This window comes from Apiospora aurea (genome assembly GCF_038362705.1).
Source record: "Apiospora aurea strain CBS 24483 chromosome Unknown utg000008l_segment0_segment0, whole genome shotgun sequence".
Taxonomy (NCBI): domain Eukaryota; kingdom Fungi; phylum Ascomycota; class Sordariomycetes; order Amphisphaeriales; family Apiosporaceae; genus Apiospora; species Apiospora aurea.
The window spans coordinates 2603591-2625200 of NW_027117395.1; the positions used below are offsets into that span (position 1 = coordinate 2603591).

At 53.8% G+C, this 21610-nt stretch overlaps 5 protein-coding genes across 5 annotated transcripts; 2 read left to right on the forward strand and 3 right to left on the reverse strand.

Annotated features, from left to right (window-relative positions):
* Positions 1–1419: 1419 nt before the first annotated feature.
* On the forward strand, positions 1420–3647 carry PG986_012279 (heat shock protein; the record flags this gene model as incomplete). The annotated part of the gene is made up of 4 exons (XM_066848501.1): positions 1420–1557; positions 1657–1841; positions 1916–3404; positions 3462–3647. The coding sequence occupies 4 exons, from the start codon at positions 1420–1422 to the stop codon at positions 3645–3647; spliced, it is 1998 nt and encodes a 665-aa protein (XP_066695197.1).
* Positions 3648–6007: 2360 nt separating this feature from the next.
* Positions 6008–6966, forward strand: PG986_012280 (alpha/beta-hydrolase; the record flags this gene model as incomplete). Its single annotated transcript, XM_066848502.1, has 2 exons — positions 6008–6166; positions 6244–6966. The coding sequence occupies 2 exons, from the start codon at positions 6008–6010 to the stop codon at positions 6964–6966; spliced, it is 882 nt and encodes a 293-aa protein (XP_066695198.1).
* Positions 6967–7178: 212 nt separating this feature from the next.
* Positions 7179–9232, reverse strand: PG986_012281 (major facilitator superfamily transporter; the record flags this gene model as incomplete). The annotated part of the gene is made up of 8 exons (XM_066848503.1): positions 7179–7907; positions 7973–8202; positions 8256–8282; positions 8378–8485; positions 8539–8557; positions 8621–8788; positions 8888–8989; positions 9065–9232. The coding sequence occupies 8 exons, from the start codon at positions 9230–9232 to the stop codon at positions 7179–7181; spliced, it is 1551 nt and encodes a 516-aa protein (XP_066695199.1).
* Positions 9233–11115: 1883 nt separating this feature from the next.
* Positions 11116–14958, reverse strand: PG986_012282 (Niemann-Pick type C-related protein 1; the record flags this gene model as incomplete). The annotated part of the gene is made up of 1 exon (XM_066848504.1): positions 11116–14958. The coding sequence occupies one exon, from the start codon at positions 14956–14958 to the stop codon at positions 11116–11118; it is 3843 nt and encodes a 1280-aa protein (XP_066695200.1).
* A 1785-nt stretch (positions 14959–16743) lies between these two features.
* Positions 16744–18645, reverse strand: PG986_012283 (pheromone-regulated membrane protein; the record flags this gene model as incomplete). Its single annotated transcript, XM_066848505.1, has 4 exons — positions 16744–17084; positions 17171–18034; positions 18084–18510; positions 18580–18645. The coding sequence occupies 4 exons, from the start codon at positions 18643–18645 to the stop codon at positions 16744–16746; spliced, it is 1698 nt and encodes a 565-aa protein (XP_066695201.1).
* Positions 18646–21610: the final 2965 nt, after the last annotated feature.

The following is a 21610-nucleotide window of genomic DNA, read 5'->3' on the forward strand; positions in this document are numbered from 1 at the left end:
AGATGTGCCCCTAACTAGATATGTTGGCCTAACTAGATATGTTTTCCGTGCCCGAGTCTTATCTAGTTACAGGGGCAACTACTGTACACAAAGCACTACTAGCATGGTGGATGTAGGTCATCCTCCTCCAGGCACCAGTCTGCCAACCCACCAGCCACCAGGCTGCCAGGGGGCAAAGAGGACAGCAAATGCGAACAAAGAAAGATAGAAGGGGAGCGGAGTTGCATTACCGGAGCCAGCCCAGGAGAGCCCCACAATGGCAAAGAGAGGCGCGGGTGGTGGGTGGAAATGTAGCTTCTTCGAGAATGTGCTACTTATTACAGCTGCGGAGAAATAGCAGGTGATAATCCGTGACTCAAGATACATAGTCGATGTCTATTACCATGTTGTACCTAGACCCTGTACGGAGTAAATCCTGAGCCAAATGCATGCATAGGTGTGCTTGGCAGTAGATAAAGTGCAACGTGTAATGTCCATCAATACTGCGGGCCAAGATGAGATGCTGTTCAAAATTTAAATGTTGCTTGCATACAGGCGAGCGTGATAGATGAGCTGGTGCCTGGGCTAATCTGCGCACCTGCCGGATTGATTGATCTTGAGCAAGAGGCCACCAAGAGCTTAAAAGTTAAAATAGCATGGCATGGCTGTGTGCCTGTGCACCTACTTACCTCGGGCTGCAAGCTGGCAACAACCGCAATTGATAGCGGACTTGCAGGGCTGATTGATGTGACTGGACGGGGGTACATCCCACCCTCACTTGATCAATGCATCTTTCTTCACGTAGGTACGTATTCTTAGGTACTGTTGCATCAACAATAGAGGAATAATTCTCACCTAGACAAATTCAATACATGCTGTGTACACCATTGCAGCCTCATTGCTCACTGCATATGTTGCATTCAATGACAATGACAATGTCAATGTGTTACTTGTGGTCAACAACAACGTGGGAAATGTTCACCTTCCATCAGTCATGTTCGGCCAGTAACAGCAACACCCCTCCATCCTCCATCCGTTGAATTGCTGTCCCCACTTGGTCTGTGCTTGGCCAACCTTGCCAGCCAAAGGTCCCCTAGTGCCTAGCCCGCTAAGCCAGGCCTGCTAGTCCCAAAAATCTGGCCTTTTGGAAATCTGGCAACAACTGGACAAGTATTCACTTTGCAGGGCAGCACAGTCTTGAATCTCTACATAAGGGAATTCTCCAGAGCTGGTGCGAACCTGTTCAACTCTTCTTCCCCCATCTCTCACTACTCCCCAGTGGTGCAAAAGACAGCAACACAACGACCACAGTCAGCTCGAGCTCCTACATGCTCAAGCCTTGATCGGTCTCTACCTACCTTTCCCACTTACACATAAATTATCGCCCTTCTTCCCCTGCTTGTCGGCGGCTCCAAAATCTCCCACACATCTCCCTCCGCCATGTCGCGCAGCTCTCAGAGCTCGTGGGCCTTGGGCCTGGGCATGATCGCCTGGATCTGCCTTCTCTTCTCTCCCCTCGCATTCGTCCAGACGGTGCGCGCTGATGAGGCCTCGGAATATGGAACTGTTATCGGTATTGTAAGTCGAATTCTCTCCCTCCCCGTCTGGCCCCGTCTGGCCCCCGCCCGGCGTCTCCCTCGCTGCTCATTCAGCATACTGACCCTCCTCCCTCTGCAGGATCTTGGTACTACCTACTCTTGTGTCGGTGTGATGCAAAAGGGCAAGGTCGAGATTCTCGTCAACGACCAAGGTAACCGAATCACCCCGTCTTACGTCGCCTTCACCGAGGAGGAGCGTCTGGTCGGAGATGCTGCCAAGCAACAGGCTGCTGGCAACCCCTACAACACCATCTTTGACGTCAAGTAAGTTCTATTCTCCCTGCGAGACGAAGAAACCTCACCTCGGCGGCATTGCCACTAACACGGCCTCTCTCCAGGCGTTTCATCGGTCGCAAGTTCGAGGAGAAGGAAGTCCAGACCGATCTGAAGCACTTCCCCTACAAGGTCGTCAACAAGTCCGGCAAGCCCGTTATCGAGGTCGCCGTTTCTGGTAGCAAGAAACAGCTGACCCCCGAGGAGGTCTCTGCCGTCATTCTGGGCAAGATGAAGGAGGTTGCCGAGGCCTACTTGGGCAAGAAGGTCACCCACGCCGTCGTCACTGTCCCTGCCTACTTCAACGACAACCAGCGACAGGCCACCAAGGACGCCGGTGTTATTGCCGGTCTTAACGTCCTCCGTATCGTCAACGAGCCTACTGCTGCCGCTATTGCCTACGGTCTTGATAAGACTGGTGGCGAGCGTCACATCATTGTCTACGATCTCGGTGGTGGTACCTTCGATGTGTCCCTGTTGTCCATCGACGATGGTATCTTCGAGGTTCTGGCCACTGCTGGTGACACCCATCTCGGTGGTGAGGATTTCGACCAGCGTGTCATCAACCACTTCGCCAAGTCGTACAACAAGAAGAACAACGTCGATATCACCAAGGACCTCAAGGCCATGGGTAAGCTCAAGCGTGAGGCCGAGAAGGCCAAGCGAACTCTGTCTTCGCAGATGTCTACCCGTATCGAAATCGAGGCTTTCTTCGATGGCAAGGACTTCTCCGAGACCCTGACCCGCGCCAAGTTCGAGGAGCTCAACATGGATCTCTTCAAGCGCACTCTCAAGCCCGTTAAGCAGGTTCTCGATGACGCCAAGCTCAAGAAGGAGGAGATTGACGACATCGTCCTGGTCGGTGGTTCCACCCGTATCCCCAAGGTCCAGACTCTTCTCGAGGAGTTCTTTGCCGGCAAGAAGGCCAGCAAGGGTATCAACCCCGATGAGGCTGTTGCTTTCGGCGCTGCCGTCCAGGCCGGTGTTCTGTCTGGTGAGGAGGGTACTGAGGATATCGTCCTGATGGATGTCAACCCATTGACCCTTGGTATCGAGACCACCGGTGGAGTCATGACTAAGCTTATCCCCCGTAACACTGCCATTCCTACCCGCAAGAGCCAGATCTTCTCGACTGCTGCCGATAACCAGCCCGTCGTCCTGATCCAGGTCTTCGAGGGTGAGCGATCCATGACCAAGGACAACAACCTCCTGGGCAAGTTCGAGCTTACCGGCATTCCCCCGGCTCCTCGCGGCCAGCCCCAGATCGAGGTCTCTTTCGAGCTCGATGCCAACGGTATCCTCAAGGTCTCTGCCCACGACAAGGGCACTGGCAAGCAGGAGTCTATCACTATCACCAACGACAAGGGCCGTCTCACCCAGGATGAGATTGACCGCATGGTCGCCGAGGCCGAGAAGTACGCTGAGGAGGACAAGGCTACCCGCGAGCGCATTGAGGCCCGAAACGGTCTTGAGAACTACGCCTTCAACCTGAAGAACCAGGTCAACGACGAGGAGGGTCTCGGTGGCAAGATCGATGAGGAGGACAAGGAGACCGTAAGTTACACTGATACCATCAACTATCTCCCCGACTTGACACTAACATGATTGCAGATTATGGATGCCGTCAAGGAGGCCACTGACTGGCTCGACGAGAACGCCTCCTCGGCTACTGCTGAGGACTTCGAGGAGCAGAAGGAGAAGCTCTCGAACGTGGCTTACCCCATCACTTCCAAGCTGTACGGTGGCTCTGCCCCCGGTGGCGAGGACGACGAGCCCTCTGGTCACGACGAGCTCTAAGCTACTTTTGCATTGATAGATCTGCATTGTTACATACCCTGACCTAAACAAAAAAATAGAGAAAGTTCAGAACATTGCTCCTCAACCTTGCGCGATAACGACCCGTGACTGTAGTTAATCCTAGCAGTATTGACATATTATTGGATGTGGCCTCGTGTTGATTATCATAGCTCGAAACGGTCAATGTGTACAGATTTACGTGTATAAATCTCCAGGCATGTCCAGCGCTGGTTTGGTTGCACGTTTCGGCCTGTGGACACAGTGACACATTATTGTGATTTCCATGGACCATCTGCATAACGGAAAGGGGCGGTATCGCCTGGTTCACCCGTTGGCCACCACTCGAAAGGCAGCAGGGTTGCGGTCCAGCTGATTCATTGGGTGAGCTATGATAAACCCTGAATGGACCATTCACCTCTGCCTAGAGGTATTCACGTACACGTGCAGGCGCCCCTGCTGTGGCGGCAATGGCGTAGTGGCAGAGTGGAGGCGAAGACAGTATCACGGTAAGACGAGCGTAGGGAGGATCGAGCAGGGAATTGTAGCAATCTTACGAGGCATCCCCCGGTTTGGCCGAATCAGCCTCTCGGGGCTTTCCATCGGAATGTCATTTTGAGCTAGGGGCTGGAGGACAGCACCCCAACGGGGCTCTTCGCACGGTAGTTAGCGAATGTATCTTTCTTTTGTCCATGTGCGCTAGGCAAAAGGTGGCGGCGGAGGTCGATGAGAAAGAGACGCTCTCTCTCTTTAGGTCTCTTGTCACATGGATCTGGGCAGCGCTTCTCCAGCATCATGAGCAAGAAGGGTTAGGCTAAGGTTTGTCCACAAGTGCAGTTTGTGGCAGGATAGTCTGCGGCCCTAAAAGAACGAAAGCGTGTCAGATAGGGGGGGTTGTTGAAGTTGAGAGAAGAAGAAGGCGGTTCAGGCTTCCGTGGACAAAGTTGGTATATGATCGACATCGATGTTGAATCGTGAAGAAAGGAGAGACGAGTCGACGGCTTCACGCGGTTCACATATTCTTTTCTTTTCACCAAGGGAGTAAGCATCACTCTTACTGAGTGGGCTAGAGTGTCCGGAGCAGATATTCCCTTTTTTTTCGACCTGGTGGCGAAGCGGTCCAGGCTTTCTCAGGTGCTGCCGTCCAGTGCTGCCGGTTCCGGGACATGACGACAGCGACCTACCATCCGGCTGCGAAGGCCGGAGATGGAAGTGTTGTCTCTCTCCCCCCTATTTTCTTTTCTTTTCTTACTACGTCTAGCATGGGAGGGATACTCAGCCCAACTACTGCTGCTACGACTGACCGACTCCGTGTCGGATTGGGGAGATCTGGAACCGGGGGGGGCTATACACGGCTCTTGGCATGTGAGATAGACGCCCCCAAAGCCTTGGTATACGTCCGATTCGAGGGCCAGCTCATTTGGCTTTTAACAGCAACAGCTCCACCCCGGGAACGGCAGGCGGCACTTTGACACTTTGACAGGATGCGCGTATGCACGCTGCAAGCCCAATGGCACCCGGGAGAGGGTAATGTACTATATATGCCGGTCACAATGTGGGGTGCATATACTATGTCTGAACGTCCATTGGCGCCTTTTTTTTCTTCTTTTTTTTTCTTATTTCCTTCCTTTTGAGATGGTAGGGCATGCCTGGTAGGAGTGGAGGGAGGGAGGGAGGCATCAGGTTAATTGCTGCCTCCAACGTCAGAGAGACAGCCAGTTTGGCTGGGGTTGGACCGAAGGAGTTCCGGCTATATGTGAACATTTCTTGATGGACGGGGATGGCCGTGGCTCAAGGGATGTGAAGGTGTCGTGGCTGTCGTGCTGGACTGCCTTCTGAATGCCCTCGTTTTCAAAGCTAAACTCGCTTAGCTGGATTGGGGCAGAGGCTGTCTTGTCCAACGAGAAAAACGAAAAGGAAGGGGGATGCGACACCCTGAGTCCAGAAGCCATATCAGCCAATTGGATTTACCCGGTAACTTGGCCACGACCTCCGTGCCGTCCCCAATCCAGCAAACGCTCCGAGTCTGCGACTCTTTTCAGTTTGCGCCACGGGGCCGCGGCTGTTGATACCGGATCCCTTCGCCTAGCTTTTTTGACGCCTGCATGAGGACGCATGAAGTAGCCCAAGTAAGGGAGCTTCTATTTACGGACGATGAAGTCGGCAAACATGTCAATGCATGAATATATGAATATATATATAGGGCGGTTCCCTTCCTCGAAAGGGAGAGAAACAGAAGCTCACAGGATCAGCACAGCATAGGGAAAAGAAAAAGAATAACTGTGGGAAGAAGAAGCCAGAAAAAAAAAGAAACCAGAAACACAGAAAGAAGTCGGAGTAGTAAGAAGAAACATCAACACAAGATGTTGTTCCGTTCCCTCTTCGCCGCGGCCTTCGCGGCCACCACGACCATGGCAGCCTCCCTGCAGGCCGTCACCGGCTTCGGCACCAACCCGTCGCAGATCCAGATGTACATCTACGTCCCCGACAAGCTGGCCACCAAGCCCGCCATCGTCGTCGCGGTAAGTAAACCGCCATCCCTCGCGTCGATCAAGGGAGGGGAGCAGGAGGGCAAACTTGCTAACCCAAAGCGCGACAGCTCCACCCCTGCGGCGGCTCCGGCCAGCAGTGGTTCTCCGGCACGCGCCCGACGGTGCAGTACGCCGACCAGCTCGGCTTCATCCTCATCTACCCCTCGACCCCGCACATGTCCAACTGCTGGGACGTGCAGAACGCCGCGAGCCTGACGCACGGCGCGGGAGGCGACGCCACCGGCATCGTCCAGATGGTCAACTACACGCTGACCAAGTACACGGCCGACCCGGAGCGCGTCTACGTCTTCGGCTCCTCCTCGGGCGGCATGATGACCAACGTCATCGCCGGCACCTACCCCGAGGTCTTCGCCGCCGGCTCCGCCACCTCCGGCACCGCCTTCGCCTGCTTCGCGGGGGCGCCCTCGGCCACCCCCTTCAGCCCCAACCAGACCTGCGCCCAGGGCCTGCAGCACACCCCCGCCGACTGGGGCAAGTTCGTCCGCAACGCCTACCCGGGCTACACCGGCAAGCGCCCCCGCATGATGATCTGGCACGGCACTAGCGACGCCCTCGTCCGGCCCCAGTGCGCCCTCGAGGCCCTCAAGCAGTGGAGCGACGTCCTCGAGGTCCCCGACATGAAGACCGTCGCCAACGTGCCCGCCTCGCCCTACACCCAGTACCTCTACGGCGACGGCTCCAAGGTCGTCGGCTACATGGGCCAGGGTCTCGGCCACATGCCTGCCATCAACGACAAGGTCATGTTGACATTCTTTGGTCTCCTTTCGTGAAGAGGACCTGAAATACCCCGCCGAGGGAAATAGCATGGGGAAGGATGGGCGGAAACAAGTGCACGTAGTCGTGGTTCAGCTCCAACTGTATATCTCAATATTCAACGCACTGCATAAGGGTACCATCTGAATATATACCACTCGCTCTCTCCTTTTGTAAACTTCCCGACCAGAAGCAAGCGTGTGCGACCACATGTAGACCGAGTACCTCCTCAACGGCCTATGGCTTCGTTGGAAGCGAAAGCCTGATCCTTGTCAACGGCTATGGGAGAGACGTTTCCCTCCAAAGTATCTGCCGACTCTCCTTTCTTTAGGCCGAGCTGTCGGACGTCCCAGCCTTTGCTCTCCAAGTGAGCGCGGAAGTTGGCGTCTTCCTTGGCAATGGTATCCTGGCCAATATCAGGGATGAAGAAGTAAACAAGCGCTGCAGACAACAGGCACAGGCTAGAGCTGACGTAGAAAGGATACTGGTTCTGCTTGGTCAAGTCATCACCGCCAGCTGCCTGGATGTAAGGGAAGACATAGGTGCCAACGAAGGCACCGATCTTCCCCACCGCTGCCGCGATGCCGTAGTACTGGCCTCGAACTCCGGTTGCGCACGTCTTGGAGGCCAGAAGACCGATGTTGTTTCCGGGTCCCAATTCACCGAAGGACAAGAACAGACCGTAGACTACTGCAAACGCCCCGACGACACTAGGCTGGGCGAGCTTGGCATAACATCCTGCCATAATAAAGCCGACAATAGACTGGAGTGTAACTCCCAAGATCAAGGTCCATCGCGGGCCAAGCCTGTCGCTCACAGGGGCACCCAGCATCGTGCCGGGGATGTAGAACAGCATGATGACAGTGTTCCATCCAAAAACCGTAGTGAAGGGGGCTGTGTCGCCATAGATACTGCCAAGAATCGGGCTCGCGTACAGACTGAACGCGTAGGCAGAAAACTGAGCGTCCAAGGTTAGCCAACTCAACACGCCATAAAAGGGATGGGAGCTTTGCATAAACTTACGTCATAGAGAAACCAGACGACGCTGATTATGAAGAGTCGGAAGCCATAGTACTTTAGTACAAGCCAATAGGGTGTCTTGGTGTTCTTCATGGACTCGCGGCTGAACTCCTCGGGCTCTTTGAGCTTCAGACGGAGCAGGAACAGAACCAGGGGAAAGACGACGCCGATACCCAGAGGTGCTCGCCACATGGTTTCCAGGTGGTTGTTGTTACAAGCTGCAGCCACCACATCTAGATTTTGTTAGAATGCCAAAGTCGCCGCGATTTATCTTTGTTCGACTTACAGGGCACGAAGGCACCAAAAACGAAGCCTATAACAGCCACGAATTAGAATTTTTGCCACCAGCACTGCAGACCATTTGCTTGGTCCATCGTGGAAGGGGCGAGTGCAGGGTTGTTGTCTTACCCCAGTCAATCATGCTGTTGGTGAACAGGATGAACCATGCATTGCGAGTGCCACTCTTCATCTCACCGGTCGACTCAGCACAGGCGACACTTCCTGCTGGATATTCGCCTACAGGAATAATTAGTCACACGCACTCTAACACGCCTCTAGGCTCACCTTACCTCCGATACCGATTCCAACCTAACAGGTTCATATTAGCCGCACAGTCTTGGGTGGTTTGGGCTGCTCGTCGCAGAAACTCACAAAAAAGCGCCATGCAGTCAAAATGTTGAACATGCCAATAGTTTTGCCATGCCAGTACGAAGCGGCAGCCAGAGCAGTGAAGATGATCAAGATCAGGGTCGAAACCAGGAGCGAGCCTGTCCTAGACCAGTGATCCGAGGTGTAGCCGAAGATGAGCATGCCGACTACCTTGAGAGGCGCAGAGAACCCGTGTCAGCACTAAATTGGTGGTTTCACGTCCATCCATCTTTGGAAAAAGCGCAGGTGTTCCCGGATCGCGAGACTTACTGTGCCAGCGAAAGCGATATCATTGACGAAGTGCTTGGCGTTGGAGTTGTTCCACTCGTCGCCGTACATCTGTTTGAAGATGGGCGACACAGAGCCGATGACCTAAGCAACCAGAGACACGGCATGTCAGCATTCCTGTTGACCGTTCACTAACTAGGCGGTGTTGATTGCGCGCACATTGTTGACATATCCATCGGAGAACAGGCCGGCACCACAAGCGACGATGGGGAAGAGGGCGTGCCAAAATTTCTTCTTGTTGTCGACGGGAGGAGCTGCATCGCCGGCGCCATCGTGTGCGACAACCGGTTGCGGCTCCTCTGCCTTCTTCTTCTTGAAGCCAAACATGCTGGCTAGCACGGCGAGATGGCGCAGCAAGCGGTGGTGGAAAAAGGAAAGGGAAAAGAAAAGAAATGCTGGGTGAGCAGATTCGATGAGGTGGATGTTGCTGTAGGTCGTATGTAGGTGAAGATGATGGCGATGGCGATGCTGAAGAATTAGGTGAATGCTAGGTCGTCGTTTGATTCATAGGTGGCAAGGAGAATGAGGTGAAGCAATCATCAAAATAGAAGAAGCATACTGCGGTATTGAATGAACCGTAGGTTTCCTGCAGGTTTTCTGCAAAAGCAGGGAAGTCTTGCAGCTTGCTAGCTAGGTGTGTGCAGATGCAAGCGTACTACTGCTACTTGCTCGCATGGTGGTAGGTAAGTAGACAGGTTAGATGGTAAACAGGCTGGAGAATGGAAGGTCACATGGCACTGAGACAGACACAGGGTGGTGGTCGAAGGATCGATCAATGGAAGTTGCTGGCTTCCTCTCTTGCTCGGGATAAATCCCTCCTCTGGCCTATCGTCATGCCACAAACAACCTCCCAATTTGGGTTTAGATAACCATGTTGATAGAAGCCAAGTGAAGTAATCCGAATAGACCAATGAATGGAGACCATCGGCCCAGCTCCCTCCCCTTGGTTCCCCCTCTTCTACCGGAACGTGCTCTTTGGACTTACAAGTGGCTTATCAGATAGCAGCACAGCGTCCCGTGCCAAGGAATTGGTCTGCATCGATGCGGTCTGTCTAGGGTTGGAGAATACGAACTGACGTTGAACCGGACAAAGTATACCTGCCAGGTGTTTTGTTTAAAAAGACATCCATCTGTTCAATGAGGTCGGGGTGGGCTGGTTATTTGGACTGAACGGAGCGCGAACTTGAAGTCAAGCTTTCTGGCTAGTCTGCAAGCCCCGTCGTAGCCCGTCTTGGCAGCAGAAGCGTACATGTCGGCGTGTTGATCGCGTGCCGCTCGTTTGTCTCTTTTTTTTCTTCCTCTTTCCTTGCCCTTTGCCCGCTTCCTGTGCATTGCGGCGAACGACGGGTAAACATGACCGTCAAAAAACTCCCACTTTTCACAGACAGCCAGCACCAAGTCCCAAGCCCAATGGGCGAACGAAGCAACCAAACCCCCACGTAGTAACCCCGTCTGGTAGTCTTGTGCTCCTCCCCGGTTCGGCAAAGCTGTCAGCTTTTGTCTCAACGCAGCCACTGACAACTCATCCACTGCCCCCCTCACCTGCTACTTCTCAATGCAGAAAGGTCGCGGCCCGATGTCCTCGGGCATGCCGAATACCTTCGAGATCGGTTGATTCTACGCAGGCAGTGATAGTGAATGTCCAGGCCGCCTCCATCATATCTCTTTCACCACAGGAATCAGTGGAAGTCCGAATAGGCTTTCCGATGGGGTCCAATCCATAGGTACCTGGTGACACGTGCTCTCGGGAAACAGCGCGCAGCAATTTGCTAGTGCCGTGGCACTCGTGGAACCCGCTGTCCTGGGCTCGGTGGGATCTCCTAGGAGGAAACAAATGGATCATGACACGCACACTCGCTGATAACATTCTATTACAACACTCTACCGAACTTCGCTCATGGTCGATAACAGACCCCTAATACCGCTGCCCTTAACCAATACCCAGTCTAACTGAAGCTAAGTTTATACTCCCTACGACATTGACACCCTCAATCTAGTCTTTACACAATTATCATACATGTAGTCCATCTCTGCGAACTCCAACTGGGCTAGTATTTCCAAGGGAAGTGGGTAAGGACTCTAGAGGCAGACCATCGTAGCCAATGTACTCTGATCAGTCCGTTTCAAACCTCTAGGAGGTCCGACTGGCCTAGAATATATTCCGCCGGCAAAAGAGGCCCGAGGAATTGACGGACGACCCGATAACATGCCTAGTCGTCAAAGTCCGAGTCATCGCTGGCATCTTCGGGGACAAGTGCCCTATACCGTCTGTTTGCCAGATCTTCAACCAACCCGCCCTCGCTCTCGGGATCCACGTAGCCCTCGCCACCCACCAGACTGAGCAGGACAGGAAGGAAGATAAGGGCATGCGTAGCCGCAAAGATGACAAGCGCGAGCCAGACGCGGAAGTAGTAGATTTCAAAGATCTTGGACCGGGTAAAGGCCAAGACGCACACCCCCAGTAACTTGGTCACCGTGATGCCACTGAAGACCGAACCACCCACATTGACAAGTGCCGTCCAAGCCCGGGCATCCCGGCCACGGAATCGGTTCTTAGCCCGTTCCATGACGGAGCCAGACGGGAACATGAAGGCTCGGGCAATGTGAGCGCAGAACTCCACCGATATACCCACACAGATGATCAGGTTCACCAGCGACACGGCGTTCAGGGAGACATCGAAGACCGCCATAGCTCCGATGATGTCGATCACGGTCATGCTAACAGTAATCGTGACAACAAGCGCCGTCATCGCCGAGCCGAGGAGTATAGATGCTACGAGGAAGATGATGGCCACAGCCGACCCGAGAAGTGTTGCTGTGAGCTTGACAATGTTGGCGTATTGGTCGAAGAAGATGTAGAACACGCTGTACGGGAAGACCTCGATGCCCGTCTCCGTTTGGACCTCCTTCGCAATGCGACGGGCAGCGGCATACGCCTTGATGAAATCGTCCTGGCTGCGCAGGGGCTTGTGCATCGTTCGGAAGTTGCTGGCAGGGATCGTGGTCTTCTCCTCGTCCACAACCACACCCTGGCTGTACGAAGCCTGCCCACCGAGAGGACAGTCGTCGTCAGTGGGCGCCGCCAGGAATCGCTTGACGTAATGCACAAACTCTTCGCCTTCCGGCATGCCGTACAGCGTCACGTTCCAGGCAGGATCGCGGTCAGCAAAACAAGCCACCCGCTTGCGATGCACCCGGTCGTAACAACAATCAACAGCTTCGGGGTTGAGCCAAAGGAAGAAATCGTCGATCCAGCTGGATGTAGGAGAGGCAATATACGAGACCTCGGGTCTCTGTCGCTCCAGCTCCAATGTGTTTGTCAGGGACAAGGGCTTGCAGGTAAGGAAGCGCGAGCATATTTCTTGCTGGTGCGCACGTTCAGTGATGTTAAGGTCCTTGGTGACGAAGTACACGGGCGGGCCGGTGTCCAAGTAGTTGTACATGTCATTAAAGTAGTCGATCAGATACGAATCGTCGGGAAGGGCAACTCTCTGATCCAACCCAAGCTGAACCTCCGGCAGCAGGGCTATAGCTGCAGCCAACATTCCCGTGAAGAGGACAAGCACCAGCACTTTAACCTTCTTACCAAGAAGGGAAGGCGCATAGTACTTTCGAATGAACTGCTGTAACCAGCTCTCTTCTGGCACATCGTAGGGGCGAGTGATAGTATTGCCGTTGCTACCGCTCAGGTGCACTCGGGCAGCCTTAACCTGGATGCAAGGAAAGCAGTCGGCGCGGTGGTCTTCAATACGCATCTGGTTATATGAGAGGATCGAAATGAAGAGTGTCATTTGCAGAAGAGCATTGATGAATACTGCACCAGCAGCATAGATGGCGAAGTTGCGCACAGCGGGCATGCCGACAAAAGCGCCAAGGGCGAACGATACAGTTTCCGTGATGCCCGAGAACAATATGGATGGTCCCATACGTCCAAGTGCTTTGGCGATCCTTTCCTCAACCATAGCATCAGGGTGGCTGACATTGACCCGCTCAAACTCATGGACAATGAGGAAGATGTTGTCAACACCAACAGCGAGAACGATGAATGGGATGACTTCCGCAATGATGAGCGTAGCCTTGATACCTGCCCACGAGAACAGTCCTATCGATGAAGTGATCGACATGAGCACGATGAGGATACCAACAAAGCCCAGCGTAAACTTGCTTTGAACCAGGCAGACAGCAGGGTTCCTCATCAGCTCGCGCAGGGTCATGCTCGTGGAACCAAGAGCGAGGGATGCATACAAGAACATGACTATGTAGCTGATCACGACAATTGTAGCATCTGTGTTGCTGGACTTGTTTAGCTCTTCCTCTAAGCTGATCTCGGTAGAGAATGACAGCCGTAGTCCGAACTTGTCCTTCGCTTCTGGTTGGACTGTGTCCAGCAGGAAGTCCTTCAGGGATCTCTCCCAGTCCATGGCCCGTTCCAATTCCGGGGTGCCTTCGAGGGCATTGGCAATAACCCAAGTGGCAGTCATCGCTGGTGCGTCAGCAACATCATCGATACTCTCGAATCCACCCAGCACCATGTTTGGTTCAAGAGGTTGACCAAAGTTGGGCCTGCATTGGACAGGTGACCGGGCGCAGTCGGTGAGATCGCTTCGCCATGAGCCTTTGTTGAATGGGACGTTGTCCCAGTATGCGGCTACCGACTGAACCACACAGGCATCGCCGGTTGGGTTGAAGCAGACATCTTGCAGAGTAACACCGAAGGAGGCGCCCTTAAGTTGCTTCGCGCGTTTCTCAACGTCCATCCACCACTGGATTACCTCTGCGTTAAGCACAGGACCTGGGCCAGATGCGTTTGTGTCATTGACAAGGAAAGTCTTATCGACACGATAGAACGGCCCAAAGCTCTCGTCGAAGAATGCCTTCTCCTGGGCCGCGGCCGAGGTCGGGCTTACCCACAATCTCGCAGGCTCCCTCTCCAACTCGAACTTGACCCAGCCGACACTGAGAAGAATTACTACCAACAAGCTGGTGACGATTGTAATGGCGGGGAATCTTGCGCAAAGATGGCCCAGCTTGCTGAAGACTTTGTCACACCAGGTATTGATTTTGTAATAGTTTTGTGGCCGGTCATACATGGCGCCGTTACGGACCAAGTCGCCCTCATCTTCGTCATCGCTTGGCTCGGCGCCTTGCAGGAGATGAAGCCGCTCACTTTGTCTCTGCGCATGTCTCCGCCAAGCGACATGACCTACAGCAGCCAAAATAAGTGAGAACAACAGGACGCTGTATGTGAAGATGGAGGCGAACGAGAGGCATGGGAGCGCGCCCACGTGGCACGATTCTGCATCTTCGACTGCGGGAAGTGTCGGGCAGACAGCAGGGCAGTCAACACACGAGCATCGGAAGTTCGGGTCTTCGTCATTGCACTTCTTCGGCGTCATGTCTTTGGGGTCCATGCCGGGCTCCTTGTAACTCTGAGGGAAGTTCATCTGGAAAGGAGACCCGATGGCCTTCTCGTCCCCCAAGAACTTCAGGAGCTCAGTGTAGTTCTTCGCGCCACCACCGATGAAGTCTATGGCTTTGGAGTTGGCGGGCCCAAACTTGACATCCTTGCAGCTGTCGTAGAATCCGGTGCCGTATTCTTTTGAAACGAGATGGTCCAGCTCCGTGACCATCTGCTTGTCGTTCTTCTCCTGCGTATTCGTAACGTTGATGAAGAGGGACTGATCGGGCGAGCAGGTGAAGGAGCAGAAGAGGTTATAGAAGTTGTCCTTGCAAGCCGGGCAGGAGCCGATAATCTGGTTGGGGGTAGATAGCGATGACTTGAGTGCGGCGAGCTGGTCGGAGTCGCAGCAGACCTTGCTGTTCTTCCATTTGGCGCCGCATAGTGATTCGATTTCGGAGGCAAAGTCGGCATCAGGGGTCGTCGCGAGACCGTTGTCGACGCAAGGCAGTTCTTTTCCGAAGAAGCCCTTCTTTCCGCAATGGCCTCGAATCGCACAGCGACCGGCCTCGTGGATCGGGGTGAGGAGCTCAGCATTGGCCGAGAGTGCTAGAAGTGCAGTCCCGACGGCTCCGAGGAGTGGTAAGCGAGCCATGATGGTGGTTGTGTTGAGCCACCGGCTCGGGCCAAATCAAGACACGGCTTGAACTATGATGATGGCGTTGACGAGCGGCGTGGCGGCGTGGTGGTTTGTATGAAGAAAGGAAATGGCAGTTGCCGTGCTTCGATAATAGTAAGATAAGCAGATGACGATGTGCAGCCGAAGTGGGACTCGGTTATCGCATGTTGTTTGTATCGATGCAATCGATGGATGGGTGATGATGGGATGTTGTTGAGGCTGCTCCTCATGACACGGAGAAACAAAGTACGAGAATCAGAGAACAGCTCGAGGCAGCTGTAGCTCCGACGATTAGGTTTTCGGTCGATGTTGGGGGGGAGCTAGGATCAATCAAATCAATGATGCTCGTCCGCGTTGCGTTGCGACTGCCTGCGTTGCTTGGCCTCGCGGAGGAATGGTGTGTGCAGGCGCGCGAGCTCTCTCACTGGCTCTGTCTGACCTTGCAAGCCCGTGGTACAGCTGGAGTGATTCAGCGCCATGAGCTGTTCGCGTAGTGCATGCGTCATCCAGCATTGCTGGAAGGAGGCCACCAGCTCGACTCAGGGCCCGCTGTTCCCCCAGCTATTGAATGAGTGCATAAGCGTCGCCGGCAACCACCACTAGCGCCTCCTCCCAGCCCATCACAAGACACCATTCTGGCTATGCACGTGCCTTCCCCGGCACCCGGCGAGTCGCTTCAATACCTCAGTGCTACATTCATTTACCCATCTAGGGAGATATCCTCTTGGAATTGGCTGAGCTATGTATACGGACTACGGAGTAGGCGGTAAAACAATATGTTTATATTGATCCCGAGACGTCTATAAGGGGTAGCCGCGCAGGTCTTAGGGCCATATCCAGCGGTTGTGGCAGGCGAATCCAGACCAGCTGCAACAATGTTAGAGAAGAGGTTATTGGCATTACGGCTTCCGCTGTAGTAACAAATGGTCCTTGCTTATACGAAGTGACTCCTACACCTGTTGGTGCAACCTTAACTGCCGAATGGGTATGTGGAATTGTGTCACCGAGAGAAAGGGGCGCTGGTCTACATACACTGAGGCAATCGCTTGCACGCTTATGTAGACAGATACGAGACAGCAACAGTAGTACTTAAGGAACGACGGATATGTCTCGACTATATACGTGCTGGATCTGCTTTTCACACCTACCCTTCTTGCCGCTCTCCACTGGTCTGAGAAAAATCGTTTACTGCGGGAGCTATGCGTTCCAGTCCGTCTGCATTCGAATTATTTGGTGTCTTTCGCTGCTATGGTCTGATCCCAACGTGAGGTCAAGCAACCTTCGCACTGGTGTCCAATCTGTATGGAAACGAGCCGGCATAATTGAGACATATGAGGGGATCATCTTATTGAAGCACAGGGTCACGTACGGAAATCATAGATCAGCTTGGGTGATCAAGCCGTCTTTGGTCGAGGGAGACGTCCAGACGCTAAAGAGTAGAATCGGTGGCTGCTTGCTTGCGAGGACTGCATTTGTAGAGACCGGGATGAGTGGTATCGCTATACCGAATGCCTGCCGTCGAATTTAAGCTCATGTCACCCATAATCCCGGATAAAATAAGAGGCGGTTCTTTGAGATATCATAATATTGACCAAACGCCGTCATGACTGGCGTGGACGTCCTAATGCTACACTAGCTGAAAGGGTATCGCTTTATCGCTTGTAGGCGAAGATGTGATCAAAGAACATCTGGCCACAGGCCCTGTCTAAATCGTACATCCAACAAGAAAATTACGCCAAGAAAGAAATTATTTTCAGGGTTCTAATATCTAGGGGGGCCTCTCTGGGCTTCGACATCTCCATAACCATAGCCGCGGGGCGGCCCTCTTTGACTTTGAGACGTTCCTGGGCGAGGCCCGTACGGATCGCGCTGTGGCATCGGCGGCATAGGTGCCGTCATATTGCGTTGCGGAGGCATTTGCGATCGTTGCTGCCCGGGCTGGGTTGTTGCGCTCCGCGGCGGAAGATAGGCCGGACCGTTGAAGCCGGGACGGTTCGGCACAGGCCCCGCGTTTGAGTACATAGACGGTGCCGGACTAGAGCGACCGTCTCTGATGCTGACGTTGTCGTCGTACATCTGCTGTCGACCTGACAACTGATCGACTGCTCGGGGCATAGGCCGGCTGTAAGGATCCATGCTGCCACCCGTCAAGGACCGCTGTGGTGGTGGCATATTTCCGTTCCCGTACGGTGCAGGGCTTTGCGTGTATCGAGGTCCGAACGAGGGGGGTTGTTTTGCATAGGACGTTGCTGCGGGCCGCCGTAGCTTCTGTTAGATTGAGCTGTGCCGGGACGTTGGGGCGGGTAGTTGTCGAAGTCGATTTGCGGCAGAGTAGGCGCTGGAGATGCAGACCGGTTCATCGACATGGGTGCAGCCGATCCCATCAGGGGAGCATTCGAGGCATACGAAGCCCCTGTACCTTGACGAGATGGGAGTGGTCTTTTCTGGTCAAAGGCACTCATCTCGATGGTATTCGGAGTTCCCGGCCGAGACTCATACGCCGGCAACGTCGTCATAGTTTCGGTACGACTGAGTCCCATCTTGGGCATTTCCGGCAAGGAGTCGTCCTTGGAGGGATCCATGAATGTAGGTAATTTGGCCTGTCGCTCGATCGGGGTCTTTTCGCCGGTTTTCTTCGCGGCCTTCATTTCTGCTCTGAGCCTGTCCCTCTCTTCCTTCGCAATGGCTTTGTTCACCTTGACCGAGACAATTCTCATCAACCTCTTGTTAATCTTTCTTGAGCAGTAACCCGATAAGCCACCATCCTGTCTGGGGATGTAGTGCCACAGGAAGAAAATGTAGAAGAGAACCGCGATCAGCAAGGAGATGAACGTGATGACCCAGACGATCAAAGTAAAGATCATGCCGGACAAGACAACCACCTGCTGCGTGTTTTGCTTTGCCAGTTCTCCCAGCTTGCTGAAGAAGTTCATAATGGACTTATCGACTGAGCCAGTCTCGGTAGGGATCAGGTCATTGCTCAGAACGTTATACAACGTGAGAGCATTGAGCACCTGACGTGGACCCGAACAGAAAATCACACGAATCCAGGCTATATCCAATCAGCAACTTCCTGAGCGATGTGACATGGTTCTACTCACACTGAAAGCTGAAGTATGTGAACAGCGCAACATACTCAGCACCCTTCTTCGATTTGGTGAGCTCAGCGAAGACCAAGAAGCGCCTCCAACCTTGGCTTCCCCAACGGACACTCTCCAGACGCACAGCCAGGTTGTCCAAGAAGGATTCAGATACACTGCCGCGGTTCATGACGCGCCTGGCGCGGATATGCTCAAAGGCCAAGTTGACAAACGAGGCGATGATACAGACAGAGAAGACCCATTTGATGACATCGAAAGAGACAAACGATGTGGCCTTGACCTGACTGGTCCACTGGTCAAAAGCCAGCAAGTTGACGGCAGTGAAGCTGTCGACGCCGTAAACGGCCATGGAAAGAAGAAGAGAGAAATGAAGGTATACATAAGCGAAGACGGTAAAGCAGGAATTGGACTTGAAGTCCTTGAGACTCTGTGGACACCGAAATCATCAGTACCGGTTCGGCTGTAATCTCGACCAGACCAGCCAGAGAGAACTTACAATGTAGTCCCATTTCGCCTCGGGTCGCACATCGGCCACGCGCTTTTTAGAACTGAAACACCCCATACTGACTATTCCAAGATTCCGCGCTTGCACGTCGTCGAAAAGACTTAGTCGGTTTACTGATAAATGAACGTAGACGGTCGGTCGATAAGTATTACAATAGACTCCTAAGAAGTTGGAGCCCTGCTACCCAATAAAGATGAATGAATGGAAGGCGGAAATCCGATAGAGGGTGATCCAAAAGGGTCGTCGTCGTCGTTGTAACAGCTTATCGTCCAGCCGGTCCCGCCGAGTTGCACAAGTCGTCGCTCGCCTGCGAAGCTATTCGACTGCGCGTTGGTGGTTGAAGAAGAGCAATGGCTCGCAAAGCGATTGGTATCCAAAGTGGAAGAAAAAAAGAGTCAAGAAGAAAGTGCCCTGGCGGATGCGAGGGGCTTTCAATGAGACAGGCGCCAACCCTAGGGCGAGTTCGGCGGCGTTGAGGAGGTGATGATAGTTGATGGTACGGACCGCGACAAGTCTCAGTCCCTAGCTGGCCGACGACATTCCACCTGGTCGGAAGACTGTGGGGTGACAAGAGAGTTTGCAAAATCTCTACAGCGACATGTCCTTGCAAAGGGCGCTATTCTCGGGTTCACGATTCGATCGACGCAGCGATACCTTGCCCTGTCAGACTGTCTTGGCCGAAGTGAAGGTGGAAGGGAGGTCACTGGAAACCAGCAACAACAAGAGACGTCGACAGGCGTCAAATGAGAAAGGTTTGGTCGAAGGAGTCGCTGGGAGGTTTGATCGACTAGAGATAGACCCTCTTGTTCGACCGTAATGCCAGGGCCGGGCGTGGGCTGATGTATCAGATTGCCAAATGGGGTAGAGACGACAATGCACCGACGCAAAGAGCCGTGCGAAAAGAGGGACGATTGGGGACGGGGGCCAACACTCGATGGGTAGAAGGCCAGAAACTAAAAAAGGAATGACTATAATTCGGATAGAGAGCGTCTCAGCGCGCGCGCGTATGCGGTTGTGTAGTTGTTTTTTGGATGGAAAGAAAGTCACGTCCGTCTAGTCAATCTGACGAAGGTCGGTCGGTTTAGAAAGTCGCAGTGATCGCTGTCGTTGGTATCAGACAGAGACATTACTACGGCTACACGTGCTACTACTGGCCACACTGGTAGAGTGAGTACCTCTTCCTGCCCACGCAAATGCGACCAGGCTCCCTCCGCGTTACAGCCAGTAATCTACCTACCAAGGCGGGTGAGGGGTGGTGTTGCATCAAGTAGAGGCCCTGGCGAAAAGGGGGGCCAGCAGGGCAGGCCCTTGGCAGGTTTGAAATGCAGTGCAACCTCATTGCGATGAGTGAGGTACTTGTATGCCGGCAAGAATAAGTCCGGATTGGCTGCAATATTCCCAAGGGTCTGTGGATGGGCCAGAAATGGGCGTGCTCCGTCGCGACGCAAGGCACGGGCAATTGGTCAATGGCGACGCATGGCGCTGGAGGGCCTGCTGCGAAGGGCTTAGCGCAGCAGTGGACTCCCTAGACTCCCTAGACTCCCTGACTCTCCGAGCTCCCTTGTCCCATGCAGGCGCGTTTTGGACTTCGGGACTTCCTGTGGTCTCCTGATGAAATTCAAAATTGGCATGAGCCGCCCCTGATTCCTGCCCTGATCTTCCCTGCTGCATGGCCCATTGGGTTAGCACCTTGGCCCCCGAAACAGGACATGGGGAAAGCCAAGATGGAACAAGGCCCACACACAGACTCGAGGGCGCCACCGGCACGAGCACGCCAGGAACCAACGATCAGATGAATCAAATCAAATGCCCTGCCCTTCCAGAAATTGGCCCTCTTTGGCGACGGCCCGGACTACTACTAGAATCGAAACAATCGCAAACATCATGCGGCCGAGGCAGCCTTGTTTGATAGCCCAGCCAGCCAACTGCCTGTACTGCAGATCACGCACTTGCGCGTCTTCAGTTTCCGCTCAATCCGTTCAATCCGTCTTTCCTCGCTCGTTTGGCCTGGCAGGAAACTGCCGACGCTGGCGGCGAACGGTCCCTGGGTAAGTATGGAACCTACCAAAACTACCAAGCCTACCAAACCCACGCTGCCACGACTCGTGCAGGATGGAGGAGGGGGAGGGGGGGAGGGGACGGCCAAGTCGACTTGCGCAAGCGCCCCCAAACGTGCCCCCCAACAGCGCCACCCTGGGCGGCTACCGAACGCGGGAGCATGCAGGAAACGCGAAGGTACTCAAGCACGCGCCTAAAACCCAACATCGAAAGTATGGCTCATTTACTGCCTATCAAATGCTTTTCCGATGAAAAGGTCAACTCTCCTCAAGAACTCAGTGCCTATCATGGGAAGCTATTTTGATAGGACCCAAACAAAGCGGGCCACGACGGCGCCCTGCGTGCGCCAGTGCACTGGCAGCGCATGTTGATTCCCCTGAAGACCAGCAACAACAATACTGAGATCCGTAAAACTCGCTTATTGGGTGACGCTTATTTATTTGATTTGCGCAAGCATGCCCTCGCGGGAAAACGGTTGCGAAGATAAAGTTTGAATTGCTCTAAAATAGAAACAATCACGCGGCATTGTTGTGGGTTTGTATTATTATTATACTCGCTACAAGCGGCATTGCCGTGTTGCCACATAACTGCGGCCCAGGTTCCTCCTTGCCTTGGAGTATTACCCAAGGTAGGTATACGACAACCCGGTCGCGGGGGGTATCGAACATTCGCAATGCTGCCTCTAGGCTCAATCGACTTTGGCACATACAAGCTAAGCCGGAAGCACTTACTTGTTGCTGCCGGGTGTCTACATGGCAACCAGATATGGCGCAAGTCGACCTTTGGCAATGAGGAGGCGAAGAATGCGACACCGCGATACCCATAAGCCGGCAGCATTGTATAAGTAACCTTCCAGAACTACGGCGCTCTGAGACAACAATGGCTGCTTCGGGCAGCTTTGTGTGCTTGGAATGCGTTCAGCATGTCTCCGAAGATAGACAACAAAGAGCCTGACGCGTGCGTT